General features: G+C 39.0%; 1 protein-coding gene across 12 annotated transcripts in view; it reads right to left on the reverse strand.

The window, feature by feature from the left end:
• CEP170 (centrosomal protein 170) overlaps positions 1-24,017 on the reverse strand; it is a 99,870-nt gene that overhangs the window by 51,442 nt on the left and 24,411 nt on the right. For all 12 annotated transcript variants that reach the window (XM_028531102.2, XM_036016145.1, XM_036016147.1 and 9 more), the window contains 5 exons: positions 22,149-22,238; positions 15,205-15,283; positions 7,108-7,166; positions 6,857-7,019; positions 5,630-5,764 (listed from right to left, as the gene is read on the reverse strand). In XM_028531102.2, the coding sequence (XP_028386903.1) occupies positions 5,630-5,764; positions 6,857-7,019; positions 7,108-7,166; positions 15,205-15,283; positions 22,149-22,238 (526 nt within the window). The remainder of the gene's footprint in view (positions 1-5,629; positions 5,765-6,856; positions 7,020-7,107; positions 7,167-15,204; positions 15,284-22,148; positions 22,239-24,017) is intronic.

Consider the following 24,017-nt stretch of genomic DNA (forward strand, 5'->3'; position numbering starts at 1 on the left):
TAACGGGCGTTCGACAAGTTTTCACATCATTACAGCAGAGATCAACGAGCGCCCACCACTGTTTTTAAGGTAGTCCTGCTTCAAAATCGCCTCTTCTCCAAGCGCTAGGAACCTCGGGGCTTGTACACATTAACACCTGCTTTATCCAGAACCGGCTATCTCACTGCGAGTAGCACAGGAGAGGGGGACGGCAGCGTGTTAGCTCTCATGGCTGTAGCCAGGCAGCCTGGTTTAGTGAAAGGAGGGACAAGCTTCAAATCAGATACGTCCTGTCTCCACCAGCCTTTAATTCTTGGAAACAGTAATACCTGGCCATAAGATTGCTGTGAATACTTAGTGAGGTGAGTATAAAATGAGATAATGTTAAGTTACCCAGAGCAAAGCCTGGCACCAGTGGGCACACAACTAAATGATTCTCTCCTGCCCTCCCCCAGATCCCTAACACAGCTGAGAATCAGAGAAACCAAAAACTAAAACCCCAAATTTAACTCTGAAAAAAACAAGAGAGATATGACAACGCCTACTCTTTCCTATTTGTGAACTTTACTAAAAAGGAAGTCCCTCTTGAGAGTCTTTTTACTTCTTACTCAGACGACCTGTGGCAAACGTGGAGGGGTGGAGAAGAGAGGATCGAGGTCAGACACACTAGGCAGGAGTGAGGGTCAAGTTGTAGGGAGAAGTCTCCAGCGCCCAAGAGCGGAGGCATGGCCCGCAGACACACCAGCCTGGAACCACTGCCCGCACGAGGGTGCGTACAGCCCTTCAGACTCTTCCGAGGACATCCCTGTAACGTATCCCAGTTCAGTCCTCATCACTCAACATCTGTAATGATTCCGAGCCGTAAAGCAACAATTTTAATTACATTCAGCCTTCTCTGCTTGAAAAGGCAGTGATATGGGTAATTCATTTAATAGAAATACAGAAAATGGTTCAACTTTGTAAAAAAAATTGTTGGTTATAAACGTTAAGTTCAGTCACCTGGAAAACTCATTATGGAAAGGAATTATTTCTCTGAAGATAAGAAAAACGGGTTAAGTGTGGGCCTACTACACTTAGGAAATGTAGGCCTACTAGGAAAATTATTAGGGGTCTTCTAAATACAGAGAGAAATAAAACAGCTCTCCTCTCTCAGCACAAGGGCAGAACACACTGGAATTTATGACTCTAACATTCATTCCTTTCAAAATCTATCTTGTTTATGCTAAATTAAACTAAGTATACTAATACTTTATTTATGCTAATATTTTATACTAATATTGTATTTATACCAATACTATTATTAAATTATAGATATTTAAAGCTTTTAATAACTAATTATGTTAGAATTAATTATGTTTACCTAAACCAGAGCAATCGGTGAAAATATCCTTAACTTCTTAAGGTATTTTATTAATATATTTTACTTCTCAAAGTAGTTTTTGATTGTGTGACCTTTCAGGGAAACTTGTACTACATATAATACAGAAACAAATATCCCTTTCCTTCTTCTGTACTAATTAAGTAAAATATTACACTAATTCAGGATGTCACAGAGTCTAAGTATGAAGGCTTATTCTACATGAGACATCCATCCAACCTACTATATACAAGTACCTAAAATAACAAAGACTGGTAAACCACTTTTGCTTAAAAGGAGTTACAACCTGTAAATTTTCAAGTTTAGTTTCATGAGACTAAAAATCAATGTAATAGAGACAAAAATCTCAGCGTTTTTTGTACACCTTTTCGAAATGTATTCACCACTGAAGGCCTTCCATTGTGACCCAAATAAATGTTTCAACCCAGTTAGCAGGTGGAAGAGCATACGAGTAGCTAAAATGAGGACTAATTTTTCTCAACAGAACTCAAGATATTCACAGGATTTCAGGAGAAATTGATTGCTCTGACACACACATTTGCTTCCAGGGTTTTTTTTTTTTTTTTTTTTGCTATTTGGTTAAGTCTGTAGAGATTCTGGATGCATGGGGACCCTCAAAGAGGAACATCAAAAATAGCCAGGTAGCAGATACCCGATTGTCTTTTCTGGACTGTTCACCTGTCGTGATTTAGTACTGAGATTTTACATTCTAAAAATTTGTAACCAAGAAGTAAATGCCTTTCTGTTTTACCAAAAGAGTATGCTTAGAGAACAAATAATGAATTGTCTGTATTTCACAACTGGAAAGATTTCTTTTTTATGAAAACACCTTAATTTCAGAAGGATGAAGTGAAATGAACATTTAGTATGTATTTTCAAATTGATTCCACTGTTAATGGCTGGCATAATAAATTATTTCAGGTCAGAAAACTGTTTCCCTCACCCTATATTTGAAAAAAAACTACACATGATAAATCTGAAACAATATCCTTAATACCACGATCGGATAGTCTCATCTAAGAAAGCAAGCAAGACTCATAATGCTCTTAATCAGCTGAATCTGACAGCCAGCTTTAAGCTATTTAACACAGGATGTGAATCACTTAATTCCTTCTTACTCAAAAATAATCCCAAGATTAGGAGACCGTTTCTGTCTTCTGGCAGAAATGATACTCAATGAGAGGCCAGACAAGCTAATGATCATTTAAGACTTTAGTTTCATTCACAAACTGGATGCTTCACAGTTTCAAATGGACTTTATTATGCTGAGATATAATCAAGTTTTCAAGCCAATTTATTTTTGGAGTATTTGTTTAAATCTTTGTTCTCTGTGAAGTGTGTCTTTTTTGGAGTGTGTGTGTGTGTGTGTGTGTGTGTACAAGCATGTGTAATGGCTGCTGAAAGGTGAACTGCCTGGGGTTAAGAGCTGGACTCTGGAGTCAAGCTGCCCGGGTTCAAATCCCAGGTACACTACTTGCTTGCTGGGTGAGTAAATTCACATCACTGCACCTCAGTCTCCTTATCTATAAAATGAGGGAAATAACACTCCCTTTAGGTACTGCTTTGAGAATCAAATGACTGAACATATGGAAAGGACTTAGAAGGGTGTCTGGATAAGCAAGGACCACTGAAGTGTTAGGGATTGTTAATCGATCCCAGTTCTGTCCCCAGGACAAGAGTCACACATACACTTCATTCGAAAGTTGTTTTGTGTGTGACGGGGGAGGAGTGGATTTTTAATGCCGAGATAAAAATCAGTACCACAATTATTTTCAGAATTTGGCAAGTCAGACTCCCTGCGTCCTTTTCAACTACCCATCTAATAACCAGTACATTTCCCCCCTTCTCTCTACTAGGTGGCTCGAGGACACAGTGACAATATGTGTCTGTGAAATAAGGAATTTCAGTTTAGATAGGAAGGCAGACACACAAAATACTGAATCACACTGTTACATATTAGCGACACATATATCCAGATATATTATTTAGATTACTCGATCAGCCTGATATATGTGCATATATATATATATATATATATATATATATATATATATATATATCTGTGGGAGAAAAGTAGGCAGGAATTATAGTGTAATTTAGGGGGGAAGGCATTGGTGGACAGTACTAAAAAAGAATTGGTAGTGGGACATAAGGATCTCTCAGGAAAGTATATCTGGCAAGCAAAAGGCAGCCACTGTAGTTTGTTTTGTTTTGTTTTTTAATGAAAATGACAGCTAAAATACATTATGCAAAATGAACTACAGGAGGGTGAAACTGGAAGTAGGATGTTCAGTTAGGAACTGGTGCGGGGAAAAGGCAACAGAGGTAGGTAAAGTATTAGGTGAGGGAAGGGAAGATACGAAGATTCCAAATGAAGCAGACATTCCCGATTGCCTCCCAGTACCCACTTCCTGTGCCTTGCTCCTCCTGAACTCCAGCATCCCCGGGGGTCTATCCCTCCCTGACACACCTCACGTGCCTTTGGGCGAAACTAACCCCACATTCAGCTTCCTAGGGGCCCAGACCAGCCGAAGGATAGTCTCATAACCTTTACCACGGGCCGGTTCAGAAATAAGCAGGTGACCTACTCCTGGGCCTGTGAGAGTCCATGGGACGAGAGAGGTGCTGGAAACTTTTGGGAAAGTTCTTCCAGCTGCTGGGGGTCTTCTGGAAGCAACCTTTGCTATTTTCTGCTGGGTGTGATCTAAGTAGCACAGAATCCCGATACCTGCTGGCAGGCAGCCTATGTCCATGAGGGGACACTCCCCAGTGTGCAGCCATGGTGGACAGAAGGGCTGAGAGAGAGACTAGCTAGCTGATGTCACCGTTGAGACGTTGCATTCACCACTGCTGAACAGATTCAATTATGCAAGTCAGTAAATGCCTTTCCTGTCTGGTCTTAGGAAGCATTTCTGTTATTTGCTCCTGAGGGTATGCTCCTTAATAGTAGTACCTTTCTGAGCTTGCGAGTGAGGAAAACTGTGCTCAGCTTAGAAATGAGGAAGCTGCGAAGGGAATTTATTTGCAAAGTTGATTAATTTCAGTTTAGGGCACCGTACAACCAAGTTGATAAAACCAGCTTTCTGAGTCGTGTCACGGAAAAATCAGAGCACATTTAAAGAACCAGTGGTCTCATTCTCCAGCTAAATGAAAAGGTCTTATTCCTCTTGTAGAACTAGGGCCAAAGGTAGGACACTGAGGGTTGTTCTGACGGAATCTATCCTTGACCCAGAGTCGGAGTGGGTTTCCCACACCGCTCCCTGGGGCCTGTTCTGGGTTCTTATCTGCTGTTACCGCAGACTCGGCCTGCTCCGGCCTTCTGTGTTTGTGTCTTTGCTAAGTCCTCTGTGACTGACAGCTTGTACTGCCATTTACTTCCTGAAAATCTTGCTTTGCTGGTTTATGGACACGTAGCTCATTACTATAGCAACTACTATACCCATCCATTAGTAGATGAGTAGATAAAAGAACTATGGTACATTTACACAATGCAATAGTTCTTGGCCATAAAAAAGAAAAAAAAAATGTTACCTTTTGCAACAGCAGAGAACATTATGCTAAGTGAAATAAGCCAGTCAGAGAAAAATAAATACCATATGATTACACTCATATGTAGACTCTAATGAACAAACTGAACTAATAAGCAACATAAAGACACACTCATAGATGGGGAGCAGGCTGACAGCTCTCGGGGGTGTGGGTTTAGGAGGTGCAGGGACCGAGCAAAAAAGAAAAAGGACTCATGGACATAGACACGGACACCCGTGTGGTGATTACAGTGGGGAGGGGGTGAGTGGAGGTGCGAGAGGGTATAAGGGGGATAAATGATAATAGAAAAAGTACAATAAAAAATAAGCTATTAAAAAATAAAATCAAAATACAATTATATCTTTGTGAATGTAATGAAAACATACCAAATTAGTTTCTAGCTCCTATTTTGGTCCAATTGAAACATTTTTAATAATTATTTTAAAACACTTACAATGTCTAATTACATTATTATCTTTCCTGTTTTAACAATCTCATAAATAAGAGGAAAAAAATATTTTTAAATGATTTCCAAAGATACTGGGATTAATAATTTATGTGAGAATCAATCAGAATAAGTGCATTTAAATTAAAATGTCAATGCCATTAAAACATTCATCAACCATTTTTTAAAAATCAAATTAAATAGTAGTACATATCTCTTTTAAGGGTACACAGATTTTTAGCTTCATAATAAATTCTTCCCCAAATATCCCCAAATCTCATAATCTTAGATTTTTTTACCTGATGTTCCAGCTTCATGATTTTTTTCTTCTGGTTTGCCATTTGACTTGAAAGCTCTTTTTTCATCCACCTCACCATCCCCCCACCACGCAGGCTGCCCATACAATGGAGTGCCACGGGGCATGGCAGAAGTATCTGGAAAGAGGCAGGAAAAATCTGTCTAAGGCATATGGAACAGAAAAAATACATGCTTTTGCAGAATGTTAGAACTGCCTACTTGATTTATTAAATGAAAAACAAAGGACAGTCTAGATAGCTGAGAAGTACTTAAAAAACTCAGTATTTGTGTACGATCTTATTCAATGTTGGACATGACTACATAAATGAAATTTTGCACTTGCTAGTATCAAAGTGATGAAACTGCTATAGCCCAGTAACTTTTTACGGCAGAGTAGTCAGTTCTTTGGTATATAGAAGTGACTCATTAAATCTAAGTATAAAGATTAAACTAAATTTTGGTATGAGTGTGCATTTAAAAAGATGTTTAAAGCTATAAGGAATTACAGAGGAACTAAATTTAAACTAGCTACTAATAGGATTAATAGATTTACATTTGAACAAATTTGGTAACATCTATCAGTTTAAAAATTGTTTTTGTATGAATGGAATTATTTCTATAAAGCATTTCTTACAGTTTCTGGAACATGATAAATAGGATAATTATGATGACGTAGCACCAGTGGATATTTCCTACTAATTCATTTCAATGATTATAATTCAAAAGAAAAAGCAAACAAACATGAATTAGTAAAAATGCTATAAGGAAAGCTACATTTAGGTCCCTTAAATATTGAAACATCAGCCCTGGCTGGTGTGGCTCAGTGGATTAAGCCCAGTGGGCCTGTGGTCACCAGTTCAATTCCCAGACAGGGTACATGCCTGGGTTTCAGGCCAAGTCCCCAGTGGGGGCTGTGCAAGAGGCAACCACACATTGGCGTTTCTTTCTCTCCCTTTCTTTCTTCTTCCCTTCCCCTCTCTAAAAATAAATAAATAAAATCTTTAAAAAAAGAGAAAACTTTAAAAAATATTGAAATATTAAACACACATACAAATGCCATACAATGTGTTTTATAGTGCTTTGCAGTGAAACACTGGCTACATTAAAACCCACTCTGAAATCGTCATTTTCATTAGTATAGCTGTTCGTACATGGCCGAGTTTCTGAGAACAAAACCTGCCACTCCCTCACAATCGAGCATGAAGACATTTCCCATGAGGTTACCACACCTGCGGCTTTCTCCTCCGCCTTCAGCGCCTCTGGGGCTTTGTGCTGTACTTCGGCTGCAGCATCTGCTACCTTTGAATCCACGCTTTTGGCACACGCAGATTTTGACAACTCTGCTTCTGAAGATTTCTGGGACAACTGGAGCTGAATGGTAAACTTCTCATGCTATAAAATATTTAAGTGAAACATCCACGGGTGAAATCAACCCCAGCAAATGGTAGGGTTCCGAAAGAAATAAGGCAAAACTTCTTACCTTTAGAGCCTCTTCAGGGACCCTCATCTCTCCTCGTACTACAGTGAAAAGATTTGTATGTGAACAGGGGCTAAGGAAGAACATAATTTCAAAATTGTACTTGTATCATCGGGTCATCAAAGCAGAATTATTATATTCCCCTAAGCGTTAAATGCTCACAAATATAAAAATTTTCATTTTTAACTACCAAAGGAAATCTGGAAGTCTAGCAAGTAATTCTAAACTTAGGTAATAATGGCCTACAAGCAAATCCCTGGATCAATACTCAGAGCACAAAAGACATTTTCAGTCCAATAATATGATTACAAAGAAGAAAAGGCACCTGGATCAAATTATATTGATAGGTAATCACAAAACTGCGAAAGGAAGTAGCTCATCCGTGATTACCCATCAGTAAACCCTGAAGGAATTCGATGACTCACACTCCACCAGCACTGATAAAAAGAAAGTCCGTGTGGAAAATCCGAAAGAAAGGCTGTAATTAGGGTCCTTACAGCCACCACTGCCACCTCCTTCCCCCCGTGGAATTGCAATCAGGGTCGGCTTACATTATCAAACAACTGATTCCATACAGATTAGAAGCAAGTGCCGGATATAATGAACGCTTTCATCATTATGTCAGGATAGAACAATGCCTCTGTATATTAAAGAGATCTCCCACTAAACAGTGGAGGTCACATTTCCCACCATTACTTAACCCTGCAATGAAAGGACTTTTATAACCATGTACTAAATTTGACTCTTTACCAATTCAGAGCACCATGACTTCAAGGGTAGAAAGCTGTAATTACCACGACTACTTGGGGAGGCAGGGAGACCTCTCCTGCCTAAGGAGCAATACCTTTGTAAAAGAGTATTTAACCTATATTTCTACTCATTAAGATAATAAAAGCTCAGATTTTTTTTTTTTGGAATTTGAAAGAGCTTTGGGGGAATATACTCTTCAATTCTATTAACCTGGCTTCCTATTCCACAGCTAAGGAACCTGAGGACTAAGGAAAGGGCAGAACCCAAAGACAATAATTTGCTCACCTGATCCCAGTCTGGGGCTTCCCCATCACTTCACACTGCTTCCTACAGCTATGAAATATTAAAAAGTTCCTTTTTTGTTATGAACATATGCTGGTAGATATGCAAGTATGTATTTCATGACTAAGTACATTTAATGAAAAATAAAAGTTTTTCCCCAAGAAACTCATTAACAGCTAGAGAAGATTTATAACATTCTTACGTTCTCAATGGAAAACAGCACGTTTTAAAAACTAAAAGCCAATTCTATTTTTTTCAATGGAAGCACAAATGATTTTAGCCAGTTGTGAGGGTTTTCTGGTGCTGGCAGTCAACTCCTGGGCAACTGTGATTCCCCAAGGGTGATACGGGGTGTCATCTTTAGACTGAGACTCTCTAAGATCAGGGAAAACTTGACAGACAGTTCACACGCTTTACCTACCAAGAAGGTTCCTGTGCGCGGAACTCCCAAAGAAATCAAGAACCCTCTTGTTTAGTTCATGGATTTGCCTGAGAACTCTGGTATGACTCTGAGATTCTGGGGCTGCCCCAGCCCCGGGTTTTATCCGCAAAGCTGCCACCTCTCTAGTGGTAGAGATCTGAGTGATTGCCTTGCTAATTAAGAAAAATGACAAACTGAGGTACAATTATTCATGATATGTCAGTAAGTTACAAACTATATAACAGTATTATTTATTATAGTCATGTCAATCATATCTGAATTCTTAAAAATAAAAAAGTTTCAATTCTTGGTTATTAAAAATATTATTTATAGGCTATTTTTCTGTTTCTTTACATTAAGACTATGATTGTTATTCTAAGTCATAACTATGTTAAATTTATTCAGGAAATGTTTATCTAAAAGTGACATCATGGAACTCATCTACATACTAGTAATGTTTCTTGACATCATTCTTTATCTTAATGATAATCAAGAGTAAAATTTTAAATAGTTTCAGTTACTCCTGGGGTCTGGTATGGCTTTAAAACACCAGGTGACAGACATCCTTGTGAGCACATCTTTTCAAAATTATTTTACAAATTAATTCAGTAAATTGTTTCACTAGGGAAATACCAATCACAGAAGAAATGAGGAAAAAAATTTAAATTTTCCAACTATTACATGAGATTTTGTTACTTGGGACAAGATTTCCAATGTTTTGGAAAGTGCTGTATTCTCAAACAATTGAGATGGGTATTTAATATTCCCTTAAAAACTTATTACTAAAATATGTGATATGGTTTTGAAGACAATGTAAAGAAAAAATATTTGAATACAATTATTTTATACAATGGAAGAATGGGAGGAAAGCACTTTTTCTAAACATATATTTTTGTTATTTTAAAATATATTCATAAGGTTATTTTTAAAAATTCACCCTAAAGTTAGCCCAAAACTTTCCTTTTTGACTCTTCTCATTAAGGAAGTAAGAAATCTCCCTTATTTGATGATATCTGCTAACGAAATATACAGGAATGCTACCTTAGAGTCCACACTGTACTAAGATTCTAAGGGACGTCAAAGGTTTAAAAAAGTCATGGCAGAAAACCTTTCAAGGGAAAAATTTTAATCTCTTAGCTTAATTTTGCCCATATCTTCGGAAAAATATGTCATTTTATTTTAGCAGATGAATACCAGCTTGTGGAAGACCCTGTTCCACAGAAACACGGTGTTTAAACAACCAAGTTTAACTTTTCCCTTGTGGCTTTATGGCTCATCTCAATTTCTTAAATTTCATTCTTTCATGCTTTGTAAATGTCCTTGACTTTCAAAATTTGAAAAATGGGCTTTTGTCTTGTTGTGGATACCTACCACACTAATCAGGGGAAATCTTAATTTCTCTGCATGAAGAGCACATTTTTCATTATGTTTAAACCATCTCGTCTTAGCAGCCCTTGCCTGGGACGAGCAAACGGTGTCCCAAGTACGGATAAATCATGATCACTACCCCAGACGACCACCTTAAGCTGTGACATGATTTTTACCAAGCTTCTGTTATGGTAACCCAAACATTTGTGGGCCGCTATGGCAGGAGGAGGCAAGTTTGGGAAAAGATAACTCCATTTTTAAATATATAATATGTAATTATATATAATATCTTACAAAAACCCGTATGACTGGGATGGCGAGGAGTGAGAATTCAGGAGCGTAAGTGGTGTTTAAATCATTTCCCACTGAATGGAGAAACCACACCGGACTCCGAGGTCCCTCCCAGGTCACCAGTGGTTCCTCCTTAGCCCTTTATCCTCCTACTAGTTCTCATCTCTCCCGCCGCTTAACCACGGAATGTGACATTTCTTAGTCTTTGGGCTTTTTCCCAATCTGTATTCAATTCCCTGGTGATCTTATTTGGTCTTGAGGTTTTAAATATTATTTATACAGTGAAAATTCCCAAACATCTCTCTCTTCACTATACCTCTCCCCTGGACTCCACCTGTATGTCCAAAATATCCAAACTCAATTTGCCAGACGTCCTCAGACCCCAGATTTACTCTCCCACTTTAAAATAACAAAAACGGGGGCAAAATATATGAGCAGTTTCTAAGACAAGCCACATCAAGCAACAAAAGAAGTGATTCCTGAATGAAGAGAAACATCAAGCTGAGCCCAGTCACTACCCCAGCTCACTGCCCTAAGAGAGCTTCCGGGTCACAGTGCGAAAGGGAGTAATCCTGGCCAGTGGGCACCCTGGAGCCCTAGGTTGAGAGCTGGGGTGCAGAGACCCAGATGACTACAGATCAAGGGACTGAGTCTAAAGAGAAGAGAGCTGCACGGACAGAATTGCAGGCATCATCAAAGGGTCCTGCTCAAGTGTGCAGCGGAGGTCTGGTCAGCACATCCATGTGAGAGCAACCGCCTAGGGCTGGGGCAAGAACCACCTGGAAGAATGAAAAGGAACAGTGCTTCTGGGCTCACACAGAGCCAGGAATAGTGTCGGCTCCCAACAGCCAGGCTGGAAAACCTCATGAATTGTGAGTCACTGGACAAAGCGTGGGTCTGTCCATTTTTTCTGTAAAGGGCCAGAAAGTAAACATTTTAGGTTTCTTAGGGAAATATGATCTCTTCTGCAACCACTCAGCTCTGCTGGGTAGTGCAAAAGCAGCCATAGGGATATGTAAATGAGTGGGTGTGGCTGTGTTCCCATACAACTTTCTTTACAAATACAGGCTGAGGGCCAGATTTGCCAGATGGCTTGCTGACCCCTATGGTAGAGTACACAGAAATGCATTGCCTCTATAGTGGGGACTAACTAGTTCAGACTAATCTTAGAAGCCTAACAAATCTTAAAAGCAAGACCCAAAGTGATAAAATATTTCCAAGTAACCTCTGCCTGAGAACAAAGCTCAAAAATGTTAGTAGAAATACAAAAATATGCATGTAATACTCAACCAGGTAAAATGCACAATGTCTGCCATTCAATTGAAACTGACACAGAACTGACATACACACACATCGACAAAGACATTAAAATTATCATAACCGTATTCCTGTGTTCAGAAAGTTAAGTAGAAACTTGGAAGGTGTGAAAACCAAAATCCGAAGTGAACTTCTAGAGGTGAAAGCTATACAGAATAGATGTCACCAAAGATTAGTAAACTTAAACACATAGCAATAATAACCATCTAAATTGAAACAAAGAGAACAGATAATTAAAAAATAAACAGAACATAAGATGGGAGGTGACTTCAAGTAGCCCAATTTAATATACATTTCACTGAAATTCCTGAAGGAAGAAAGGGAGGACAGAAAAAAACTATTTGAAAAAACAATGGCAGAAAATCTTTCTGAATTTGATTAAAACCATGAACCTACAGGTTCAAGAAGCTGGACAAACCCAAGGCACAAAAGCATGAACACCACCCAGGGACATCATATTCAAATGGCTCAGAATCACGGATACAGGAAATAGTGCACTCAAGAATACCATGGAGCCCTGGCTGGCGTAGCTCAGTGGATTGAGCGCAGGCTGCGAACCAAAATGTCGCAGGTTCGATCCCCAGCCAGGGTACATGCCTAGGTTGCAGGCCACAGCCCCCAGCGACCGCACATTGATGTTTCTCTTCCTCTCTCTATCTCCCTCCCTTCCCTCTCTAAAAATAAATAAATAAAATCTTAAAAAAAAAAAAAAGAATACCATGGAGCAATGTGTTAAAGTGTGGGAAGAAAAGGAATGTCCCCTCGAATTCTGAACCCAGCAATAACAACTGCCAGCACCCGAGGTGAAATACTTTTCCAGACAGCTGAAAGAATTCATCACCAGCCAAACTAGATTACAAGAAATGGGAGGCAGGAAGAAAATGATACTGGATGAAAATATGAATCTACAGAAATGAAGAACGTGAGACGAGGCAGCTACCCTCATTTAAGATATGAGTACAAGGAGCATAAGAACACAAACTTCTTCTTATTGGTTAAATCTCTTTAAAAGGTAACTGACTTTTCACTAATGACTCTGGAGCGATCTACGTTCTGGCCTCCCCTGTTTTACTCTGCGGGGCTCCAGCCTCACTCCCTAGTCCTTCTGTTCCTTAAACAAGACAGACGGGTTCTGCTTCAAGCCCTTTGCCCTGACCTCCTCCATCAGCCTGAGAAGCCATTTCCCCAGATACCCTGTGGCCGTCACATTCACTTTCTCCCCCTCTCTGCCCTCATACTGGCTCCTCAGAGAGGTCTCCACGAATATCCCTTTCAAAATTGTAACTTCGCAGCCACCACCACTAGTTCTCTGCATCCTTCACTCAGTTTTTCTCCATAAAACTTCTCACCCCCTCTACGACCCTTCTGTGTGTATGTGACGATGGGGGCGGGCTCTGCCTGGCACAGAGGAGACATTTAAGAAAAAATTTTGAAATGCATGAACATAGGCTTGCTTATCTGCTACGTTTTTGGCCACTTGGGAGATTTATGAGTTCTTTTTGAAGTTTATCTTCATTACTGCAACATTTTACTATCCCTCCTGAGTTTACAGTCATTTCTTAAACTTGGGTATTTCACTACTTGCTTTCCAAATATTTAATTACTCTAGTAGAAAAAGCATTTTTGGCAGATAAATTTTGTTTCTTAGTTCTAGTCCCAATTTATGGTAAAGTGTTCTTTCTATGGCTGTAGTATTTTTAGAGTAGTTTTCCCACTCCAAGGTATAATGATTTGTACATTGGCTAATTATTATGTCTAATTTTCATATAAAGCACTTTAGGGTAGCTAAATACAGAACAAGTAAAGGTAATATATGACTTATTTTGAATTCATCCTATATAAAATTTCTGCCACTGTAACAGTCCAATGTTCATTTATATCAAGTGCTCAAAACTCATTAGCAACATGAAATACTATTTTTAAAAGATTTTATTTATTTTTAGACAGAGGGGAAGAGAGGAAGAGAGAGGGAGAGAAACATCAATGTGTGGCTGCCTCTCGTGCGCCTCCTACTGGTGACCTGGCCAGCAACCCAGGCATGTGCCCTGATCTGGGAATCGAACTAGTGGCCCTTTGGTTTGCAGACCGGCGCTCAATCCACTGAGCCACACCAGCCAGGGCTGATATACTATTTTAAAATAATAAAATCAACTGAGCCTAACTTGAGGATTTGGTTTGTAGTTCGGGCTCAACACTGACTTACAACCCTGAACACATGTTTTAGAACAAAACATTTCCCCAGCTATTTGAGTGTCTATACAGTGAGAAGGAAATGGTAGTTCACGGTTAAGTAATCATTGTACAACCTGTGAGTCATGAGTTATATCTCAATAGTTTCTTCTTAATTTAAAACTTGAAGCAAACTTTAAAGAGTTTCACTGAAACCCCAATTTCTTACTGTTTTCTCATGTTTTGAAATAGCTGGTGCCAAATGGATTAAGGAGGTACTTAGATACAAAGTACACTTGCATTTGCTTTTCGATAAAATGTATTATGCTGGTGGAAAATGACCCGTGAATCAAGGTTTTACTGCTAATTCTTAAATACTTTGTGTGATATATATCTTAAAAAGGATTTAAACTATTCAACTCTAAAGTATTAATGTTTAATGGCTGCATTCACATGTTCCTTTCACTCTACAATTATCAAGGTTACGTGATGTGCTACAAAACTATTTTTTCATAAAGATTTAAGTTAAATATAAAATAAAAACTTGTTATGCTCTATGAATGATTTTATAGTGTTAGTACATTGACTTTACCCAAGTATCAACTCTGCTTATCCGAGACTACATTTTCTCTGCTAGTGATAAAAATCCGTCCAAGAAGCCAAGGTGTTTAATGCATCCCTTAATCTCCAACTCTAGATAAATGTAGTAATTGAAAAAATTAAAACTCAACAGGAATTTTCACCATTATGTAAAATATTTGAATTTTAAATATAAGTAAGCCCTCTTTACAAAGCTTTTGCCATGTATAGATAGAAATGTTTTTATTCTTCTCCAATCAATCAGTCCCTTCTCTTCACTAGTGATTCTTTGCCCTGCCGTAGGGAGTAGACCAGTCACGTCCCTGTTCAGTTCTTAGAACCCTGTTTTTTAAAAAGACGATTTTTAAATATAAAGTGCATGATATACTTAATAAGGCAGCATGGGTCTTAAAATACATGGGATATTAAAAATGTTGAATTAAATAGACAAAGAGATGAAATAAATCAAGTGGAATAAAAGTAGGAACGAAGGAAAGGCAGGGTTAAATTTGCACATTCCTCCCGGGAGGTTGGTGTGTGCCATTATCCAACCCCCCTCACCCCCCAAATATCTCTCGGCTGAGCTAATATTAAACACTTTCCTCTCTTCCCAGCTCCATTCTTTGATACCCAAATTACATATGTAATAGCACTGCTGGAAGACATTCTGCTAAAAATACACATTGGGGGCAGGGGGAGAAGCTGAGTATATCAACTTTTCCAGGATTATTTTTGGGAACAGGCATAGTAACAAAAATTATATATATATATATTATTTTTAAATGTGCATTTTAGTATGGGAAGACACAGGGACTTCTAGCATGCCCATATTGTGAATTTTTATGTCTCAAGAAATGTTAATGTACACTGGAGTAAAGATTTTTGAATAAATTTAATAAATGCACAAAACCATATAAGGATATCATATCCAAATCTCAGCTTATCTTCAAGTTTCAAGGTGATGTAAGTCTGTTCTGGAATCCTTACATCATTCACAAAAGTCTACAAGGAAAAAAAAAACCAGATGTTAGGTACCATATGAAGTATTAATTACTGCATTTCAGATAAGCAGATCCTCCAAACTGATTCTTAGAAGAGTACACATCATAGGGTGGCTAACACAGTTTGTGCCTCATAAAATGTGTCACACGTCTCATACACTGATAAAATGCCCCACACTAAGCCCTTTATCTTGTTACTGTAACACGCGGAGAGCCGGGCTGCGGGTGCTCTAGGCCCCCAGCGCTGCCAAGGCAGACCCAGGAACCTGACAACACCGCCAAGAAGAGCCCCCAGTCTGACGCTGGCAACCTGTGAAGGGTACCTAACTCTTGACGTCATCAGAATGTACTGAACCCATGTTAGCTTCTTGGGGCAATTTGAATTATTTCTTAGAGTCGCTATTTCATTACTTTCATTCTTCGAGTTTTTCAGAAGAACAAAAAGAAAATTTACTTTGAAAAAAGTTGAATAAAACCCATTCGATTTTACAATTACCATGATTCCTTTGGACCCTTTTATGAAAGTTCACATTTTTTTGGTACTTTTTAAAAAAGTACATTTCAAGTGCCCAACAGCCCCATATGGCTAGTGGCAACTGTAGTGCAAAGCACAGATAGAACAGGATGATGCAATTGTGAAATAAATCATCATTTATTGCACCAACCTCCAGTTTTCTTACTCCACTGCCCAAAATATTGCACCATCCTTCCAAGAAAATATAAAAGACATCTGGAGACACTATCTGTCTTTTTTTTTATTTGTTTGTTCAGCTATCAACTGAGAATTCAGCATTTTTCATTGGGCTGGTGGACACACAGTACACTATACAGATGATGTGTTAAAGAACTATACACCTGACACTTACACAATTTTATTATAACCAGTGGCACCCCAATAAATTCAATTAAAAAAGCAAAACTAATTTTTTTTCATTTAATTTCCATAAAGGAAAGGAGAAAACAGGCAGATATTTCACAATTATAAGATGAAGTCAAAAAGACAGAGAGCATCACTCCAGGCTACAGTGACAATGATAAAACTGATAATAATGTAAGCAACATATCAGACCACGAGTCTCCCTTGAAGATAATCCTACAATGAATTTTCTCTAATGTAAGAATTTCTCTAACTCAAGAAGACAGAATGTTTCAAAGACAATAACTTTAGAGTATTTTTCATTCAGTTAGCCATTCAATATGAATCATGTAATATTTTGCAACAAAAACCTAACCTAAACCATCGTGTATTTTAAAAAAACTTTTTGAGTGGATTCTTTCTCAATTTTTGATGCTTTTGTTCCAACACTTATTTGATTTAGTTTGAAAGTACTAAACAGATGCTTAAGGAGAGCATTTATATAGAGGGTAGATCATAAGCATGAAAAGAATTTAAAAATCCAGTCAAAAGCTTTCTAAATACATAATGGTTTAGGTTAGTTTTTGTTGAAAAAACACCGCATGATTCTTCTAACTGTTGCTTATAAATCTAAAACTAAGACAATTTTTGCAATTGCAAAACAAAATGGTCATCCTCTTAATAAAATGTTAAGCAGCCACATGATGCATCTTGACAATGCAAGAGTAAGAACTAAAAATAATGATAAATGAGATACCAGCTGGAGGTGTACCTGAAATCTGAATTCAAAACTCAACATTTGTAAAATGAATATATCCCAGAAGAATGCATGACAAGTGGTGAGCAGTTCATGGTATTCAGAGAACATAAACCATTTTATGTAGTACATACATTTCAAAAGCAGAAAAATATGCACAAAATATTGAGTCTGTCATGCCTCATGTTTTATTACAATTTCATGTTTTTCATTACCTTTTTATGCTTACTTCTACAGACTATTTGTGAAGAGTCAGAGGTCCCCCAGACACGGACCGCAGTGATGACAACTATTTCCGGCCTGCTGGCAGTTAAAGACCTCCAATTTGCTAAATTTACAGAACACGTAACAATGGCACACTTAAATGCCCAGAGTGCAAACATCATATAAAATACACAAGGTTTTCGTTGATAAGTTGAAACTTTAAAAGTTACTTTACTCTTTCCCTTTGAATTCCATTCTTCCATCTTCAATTTAATTAAGCTTAAGATGTTCACAGTACCTCAATGGTAGGGAAGTTTAGAAGGTCCTGAATGACATTCAGTAAAATATACTAATATACTAACATGATACATGTTATCATGGTCACATTCTCAAATGCCTACGCATAACTGGCACTTTGTAATATGTCACAGATACTAGTTTCTAAGACTACAAAAAATTTAGGAGAATTTTTATCAAGCACGGGTAACTTGAAGACAGTGTAATACTGCTAAACTCAAGATCACACTTCATATGGTTGGTCTGTGAGTAATCCTAAATCGTATGATCCACCCTGCTTCACAGAAAGATTGGAACGTTAATACAAAGAAAATGCAAAGGCTTCAGGCATTTAAAACTCTAATTTCAGGTTAATTTCCAAAATGAGTATTTTACAGTGTTTTAAAACTTTTATCTTGAGTTTGTCAAAATATTCTATAATTACAAAACAAAAAAGCTGAGGTAAATGATAGAAGAAGAATAAAAGAAAATATTAATTCACTAATGTGTAGTATGCAGAAGACAATTAGGTACACTGTGTAAGAGGAATACCACAGTTCTAAGCCAATTTTATTTAAAACTGTCTCAATCTAAAATACCATAGTTATTCAAAGTGCTTAAAATGATCTGTAAAATCCATTTTAAAGCTTAAGATTGCTCAATTCTCTTAAATATTAAGTACCTATTGTGTGTTTAACACATGGACTAGGTACTTCCAGAGATCAACGAACACACAGTTTTAACATGCTGACCTTTATGACAGAAATACTCCCCAAGGTCTAAAAAGACTGAGGAAATACGAGCCAGACGCGAAGTTTCAGCTCACAAAAATGCAAGTGAAAACAGCTGCCAGAAAATAGTTTCCTGAAGGTCTAAAACTATAAAAGGAGGGAAGAAAATTTCAAAGAGCAACACATGCAAAAAATCATTTTATTACAGCAATTATAAAGCATTTTAATACATTAAATATGGAGAGAAAAAGAGGTCTTGTTTCTTTGCGTCCTTTGATCGGACCGCTACCTGGAAGGCAGGGCGGACAGGACAGCCGGGCCCAGAGAGCGAAGTGACAGCCGAGATCCCCAGGGGCAGAAGGGAGCCGGGGAGTTCAAAGTCAGGTGTCTGACCCACAAGTGCCATGTGCTCTCCTCGCGCCGAGGAAGCCTGGGGCCCAACCCAGAGCCCCAAGCTCCCCCGTGCAAACCACTAACCTCACAGAAGCAACCCCAACTAGATAAACACCTATTTAATTTCTATACGACTAAATTACATAATTGATAGTATGACATCTCAGAACCGCCATGCAATACATTAGTTTTCCTGGAACTCTGAGCCGAGTGGCCGGGAGCACCACCACTTCCACCACACTGCCCACGATGAGTCTGCTCTCCTTCCCAGACCGTTCCCTTGCATCTTCCACATTCTGGTCTGATGCTCGCAGGACCTGCAGCGGGAAAGGGGGTCCCAGCAGCAGCTGGAACACAGGGAGCTGAGGGGCAGCCCAGTAACAACGGGCGGAACCTAACAGATGCGAGGGGTACCATAGAGCCCGGTGCTATCAGAGGGGCGAGTGCTCACGAGGAGGGGCAGCAGGAAGAACCGAAGACAGGCAAGGGTTCTCGGGGACAGGGGCTCCAGGGGCTTGCAGGGGAGTGACTCAGCGCCCCCTACAGATCCAGGGGCTGCTCCCCCAGGCAGGGCAACCTCATTTCTGGGGCCAGCAACATTAAGTTTAGATCTAGGTCTCTTGGGGGTGTATTTTAGGTTAAAATGAAAAAGGAATAGAAGTGGGAATAGGGAGAGTTATTTAAAAACTGAGTTAGTTGGTAAATGCTTTTTTTAAAAAAATACAAGCCCTGGCTGGTACAGCTCAGTGGATTGAGCACAGGCTGTGAACCAAAGTGTCACAGGTTCGATTCCCAGTCAGGGCACATGCCTGGGTTGCAGGCCACGTCCCCCAGCAACCGCATATTGACGTTTCTCTCTCTCTCTCTTTCTCCCTCCCTTCCCTCTCTAAAAAAATAAATAAATAAAATATTTAAAAAAAATACAACAGTGTATTTACAGAAAGTATATAGGCTAGACAGGGTGCTAAGCTTGTTTTACCTGCTTTTCTTGCCAAGAGGGCAACTAACATTTACGAATGCTTACTATTAAAAAAGCATTTAAATGATGAACTTATCCATAGCTTCACAACAATCTGAGAGAACTACCAGTTTACTACTTCTATTTTTTAAAAATTGAGGAGCAGAATGATTAAGTAACCTGTCTCAGGTTATATCGCTTGTAAGACTTCAAGCTGGGCTCATACCCACTACATTATCCCCTTACTCCTGAAATTACTACTTTTAACCTGATGCTCAAGTTTCTAGAGTTATATGAATATTAAGAGTAAGTAGGCTGCGAACAATAGCCTACACATTCTCTCATGAATAAAATGCGTGACAGTCGGTGGTTCACAGACTTTGGCACATGTCCGAGGCTGTCCTTTGGGTAAACAGTACATTTATCATTTGTGCAATGCTTTGAAGTTCTATAACAGGCACGTACCCACATGTACGGTCAAACTTAATCCTTTTAATACTACACACAGGGAATTCTTGTTTCACTGTTTTAAAGCTGAAGAAAGGTAACTAAATTTTGCACTGAGTCTTAAAACTCATAAACTTGAACTCACTACATTTTCATACAACTTTGGGAACTATTATGAATAGATATGAGGAAACTGAAGTTCGGAGAGATTAAGTGGTTTGTCACAGGTTGGATCACTGGTAAATTACAGACTGAGATTCAAATTCAGGTCCCAATTTCAAGTTCAAAATGCAGATGTTGCTCTCTGTGATTTATTGTATTTCATAAAACTATTCGATATAATCAAATTATGAGAAAGGTCAGCCTAGAGTAACTTAGAACTTAACGTCTCACCTGATTTTACAATCAACACCAAATGATTTTTATATTTGGTCATAATCTCTTACACATTACATTATGATGTCATTCTCACTTCTTACGTTCCAAGGTAATAATGTCAAGACACCTTTGAACAGCACTGTGGTCAAGGTCAAACACTCTGGTCTTAAAAACAGAATGTAACATTAGTAAAATATTCTGCATATGGAAGTATGTTAAAAGCTTCCTCTGTAAAGTTCTTCGTATAGAAATTTAATTCAATTCCTTCCAAAGGAGATTCAGCGGGTCCACACACCACGCAGGGCCCGGGGCTAGTCACTCTAAAAGCAAAAGACACTCGAACTGTTCAGGAGCACAAAATGCAGCAGAACAACAGAGCGCAAAAGTAGATTTAACACAAGGCTGAGAATCAAGCACCCCAAAACACAGAGGTGTGGAGAAGGAAGACAGTAATTCTGCAAACAGGAGCTGGAAGAAAAACTGTTTGCTTACTTGTCGGTCTCATGTTAAAACACTTCCTGCCTACTCTGCCCATTCCCTTCTACTTTAATCCATTCAACGTGTGAACAGCATCAGCTAGTTACCATTCCTAAATATCTTTGCTTCCTTCATGAAAAAGTGGAATTTGGGTTTTACTTTTACAAATAAGTACGAATTTTATAAATGACAAGGCAGATGGGAGAAGGACCAGGCTGGAGGGACTCGAATGCATTCTCTGGAGGAGACAGCATTGCACGAACTGCCGTTTTGGAGGTGTGGCAGGGGAAGCGTGACGCAGCCTGACTCTGGAAATGTGGATGATGCCAAATGTGCGATCTTTCAGTTCAAACCTGGAGAAGGCACACTTAGTTCTTTGTGCCATGGGGAACAAAGACTTGGGTAAACCCAACAGAAAAACAAGTCTACAAAAATCATCTCAAAGAATAAACACAAAAGTCCTTCCGTAGCAGGCCAATTCGAAACAAGAAAAAATGTTTCACTCTATTTGCCAGTTTTCTGCATATGTTTTTGCATATAATGTTTAATGTATGTTTTGAGAAGCAGAAGCAGTTAGAAGCAGTTGGGATACATTTAGTTTCTGTTACATTCATGTTAAGATATTCAACAGCACAAATATGAACAATACTGTATTTGCTTATGTTAGCAGAGCCATAAGAAAATTGAGAAAAAATAAGATAAATTATTCAATCCTGCAGCTTTCTCTCATTCTGTGACTACTATGTTCTGCTGATGTAGAAAAATAAAATGAAGAATTAGGGGAAAAAAACTCACTGCAGTCACAAAAATATCTTCAAAGTAGGAGCCCAAAGCAACAGTAATGAACACTGGTGTTTACAGCATATTGGCCCAGGTAAGTGGGTGTGCTTTGCTTCTTGTTGCTCTAGAATAGAGAGTCCAAAGTCCCCCACCATCTAGCACCAAACCACGTCTCCACCTTTATTTTCTCAAGTTAGCCCACACTTCTCTGCCTCCCAGGAATGCTTTTCTGTATTCTCACTGCCATGGCGTCCGGCTGCTTTCCCACAGATAAATTCAAGTTATTCGGTGAGGCCAAGTTTTCATCTCATCTCCTTAAAGGAGACTTTCTTAATGAAGCATGAGAAGCGATAGCCAACGAACTTCTGAGCTCTTGAGTTTATTTCCTGGGCAGTTTCTTGGGAACACGGGCTAGTTTCATATGCTCTTGCATGGTCCCCAAAGTGCTATGGACCTGGTAAGTGTTTAAAAGTAAAATGCAAAAAAAGTAAAAGAAATACAACACAATACAATACAATACAATACAGGAAATGTAATCTGATTAGTCTTCATGCAACCTTACACCAATAATCAAATAAGACAAAAAATAATAATAAATGCTTAACATACCCCATTTAGGCTGCCCAAATCTTTGACCAAATGTTCATCCGCAGAGGCATCGTAATTGATTACAGCATGCTGCTTATCCACACTACGAGACTGAAAGACATTTTTGAAAGTTAATCAATGTAAGGAAATACCGAACTAAGTAACAAACCCAAAGATTTTGGGCTAGATATTTTAATTATATTAATAGCTTAGTAGACAAGGATAGGAAAATGTCAAAGGAAAAGTACATTAAGTTGTATTTAAGCTGTGTTACTACACAACGCAAACTTGGCCTCCTCCCCACAGAGGAAAGCAGCCAGAATTTCAAGACATTCTTCCCTACCAAATTCACACATTCTACTTTTGAGAGAATTTAAATCAGCTGGCTTTGTGGCATGCATGAATATTTTATTATAACTTAAAACTGTTATATGGAAATCATGCAAATTATCGTTTTATGTTTTATGTATGTTGTAAAAAAAAAAGTACCCTATAGAATTTTCTTCTTTTAATACTGAAAACTACAACACAAATTATACAAGAAAGGCCAAAGATTTAGAGAAAAAAAGACACAGTGTGCCATCTTCCTGAATAAAATGATCCTCTCTTAAAACATGGATTATGCCCTGGCTGGTGTGGCCCAGTGGATTGAGTACCAGCATGTGAACCAAAGGGTCGCCAGTTCGATTCCTACTCAGGGCAGATGCCTGGGTTGCAGGCCAGGTCCCCAGTAGGGGGCAAGAGAGACAACCACACATTGATGTTTCTCTCTCTCTCTTTCTCTTTCCCTTCTCCTCTATCTAAAAATAAATAAAATAAAATCTTTAAAAAAATACAGAAAGAACTGAGAGGAAGGGAGGAAGGCTAGGGTGAATTACGGCCCACTACAGAGGTGGGAGAGAGCAGTGCCCTGTGAACAGTGAGGTTCCCGGGTCAGGCTGTTAGAGGCACCATTCCCAGCTGTGACAGCGTGAATCTGATCTCCACGCGTGTGTGCTGATTGGTGCTCAGTGCATACTCGCAAAGGACCCTCTGCCGAGCTTCCCCTGGGGTAGCTCTCTCCTCTCTGATACTGGGGACCCACGCTGGTCTCCTTGGACTCTCAGCTTCCATTCGTAATTCTCCTTATCTCCATGTAGGAAGAGCCTTACCCTGCCAGCTCCTAAACAGCCATTCCCACATTTCTTGGGATGACACATGGAAAGCACCCCTTTCACTTTCTGATGAATGAGTTCCCCCATCTGAAACTAAGACACGGTCCAGCCCAGCGGGCCTATATCCAGAAAGAATCATTACTGTCTTTTTCTCAGCTGCCACTCTCATTGCTGCATCTCACTTAGGAGCCCAGAAAACCCTGCACTGTTCTATTTCTCTCACTGAATTTGTTTCATTAAGGTGGCATTGTCCATGCAACTTACTCATCTATTCATAAAGCTATACAGTGGCTTTACTTTTACTGTCTCAAAACTGTAAGTTCTTCAATGTTCAAGTAAAAATGTAATAAGCATATACAAATTTGATTCTCCCAGGGGTAATTCAGGGTCTCTCACTCTCAGCACATCACTATTTTGGGCCAGATCCTTCTCCGTCATGTGTATCTCGTAGTGGTGAGGAGAGGGATGCTGTCCATTGCAGGAAGCTTAGCGTGCCCCCTGGCCTCTTGCTCACTGCTTACGGGATGTCAGTGGTAACCACTGCCAACCACCAACCACTTGTAATAATCACAGTGTCTCCAGATACTGCTAAATGCTCTTGGGGAGGCGGGATACTCCAATTGAGAACCACTGGGCTAATAAACATTTCTACTCTAAGTTTTTATTTACATCGTTTAACCAAAAGGGGGTGGAGGGAGAAACAAGGGAATAAAATTTTATTCTAGGTTGCCAGGAC

Source organism: Phyllostomus discolor, chromosome 15 (assembly GCF_004126475.2).
Source record: "Phyllostomus discolor isolate MPI-MPIP mPhyDis1 chromosome 15, mPhyDis1.pri.v3, whole genome shotgun sequence".
Taxonomy (NCBI): domain Eukaryota; kingdom Metazoa; phylum Chordata; class Mammalia; order Chiroptera; family Phyllostomidae; genus Phyllostomus; species Phyllostomus discolor.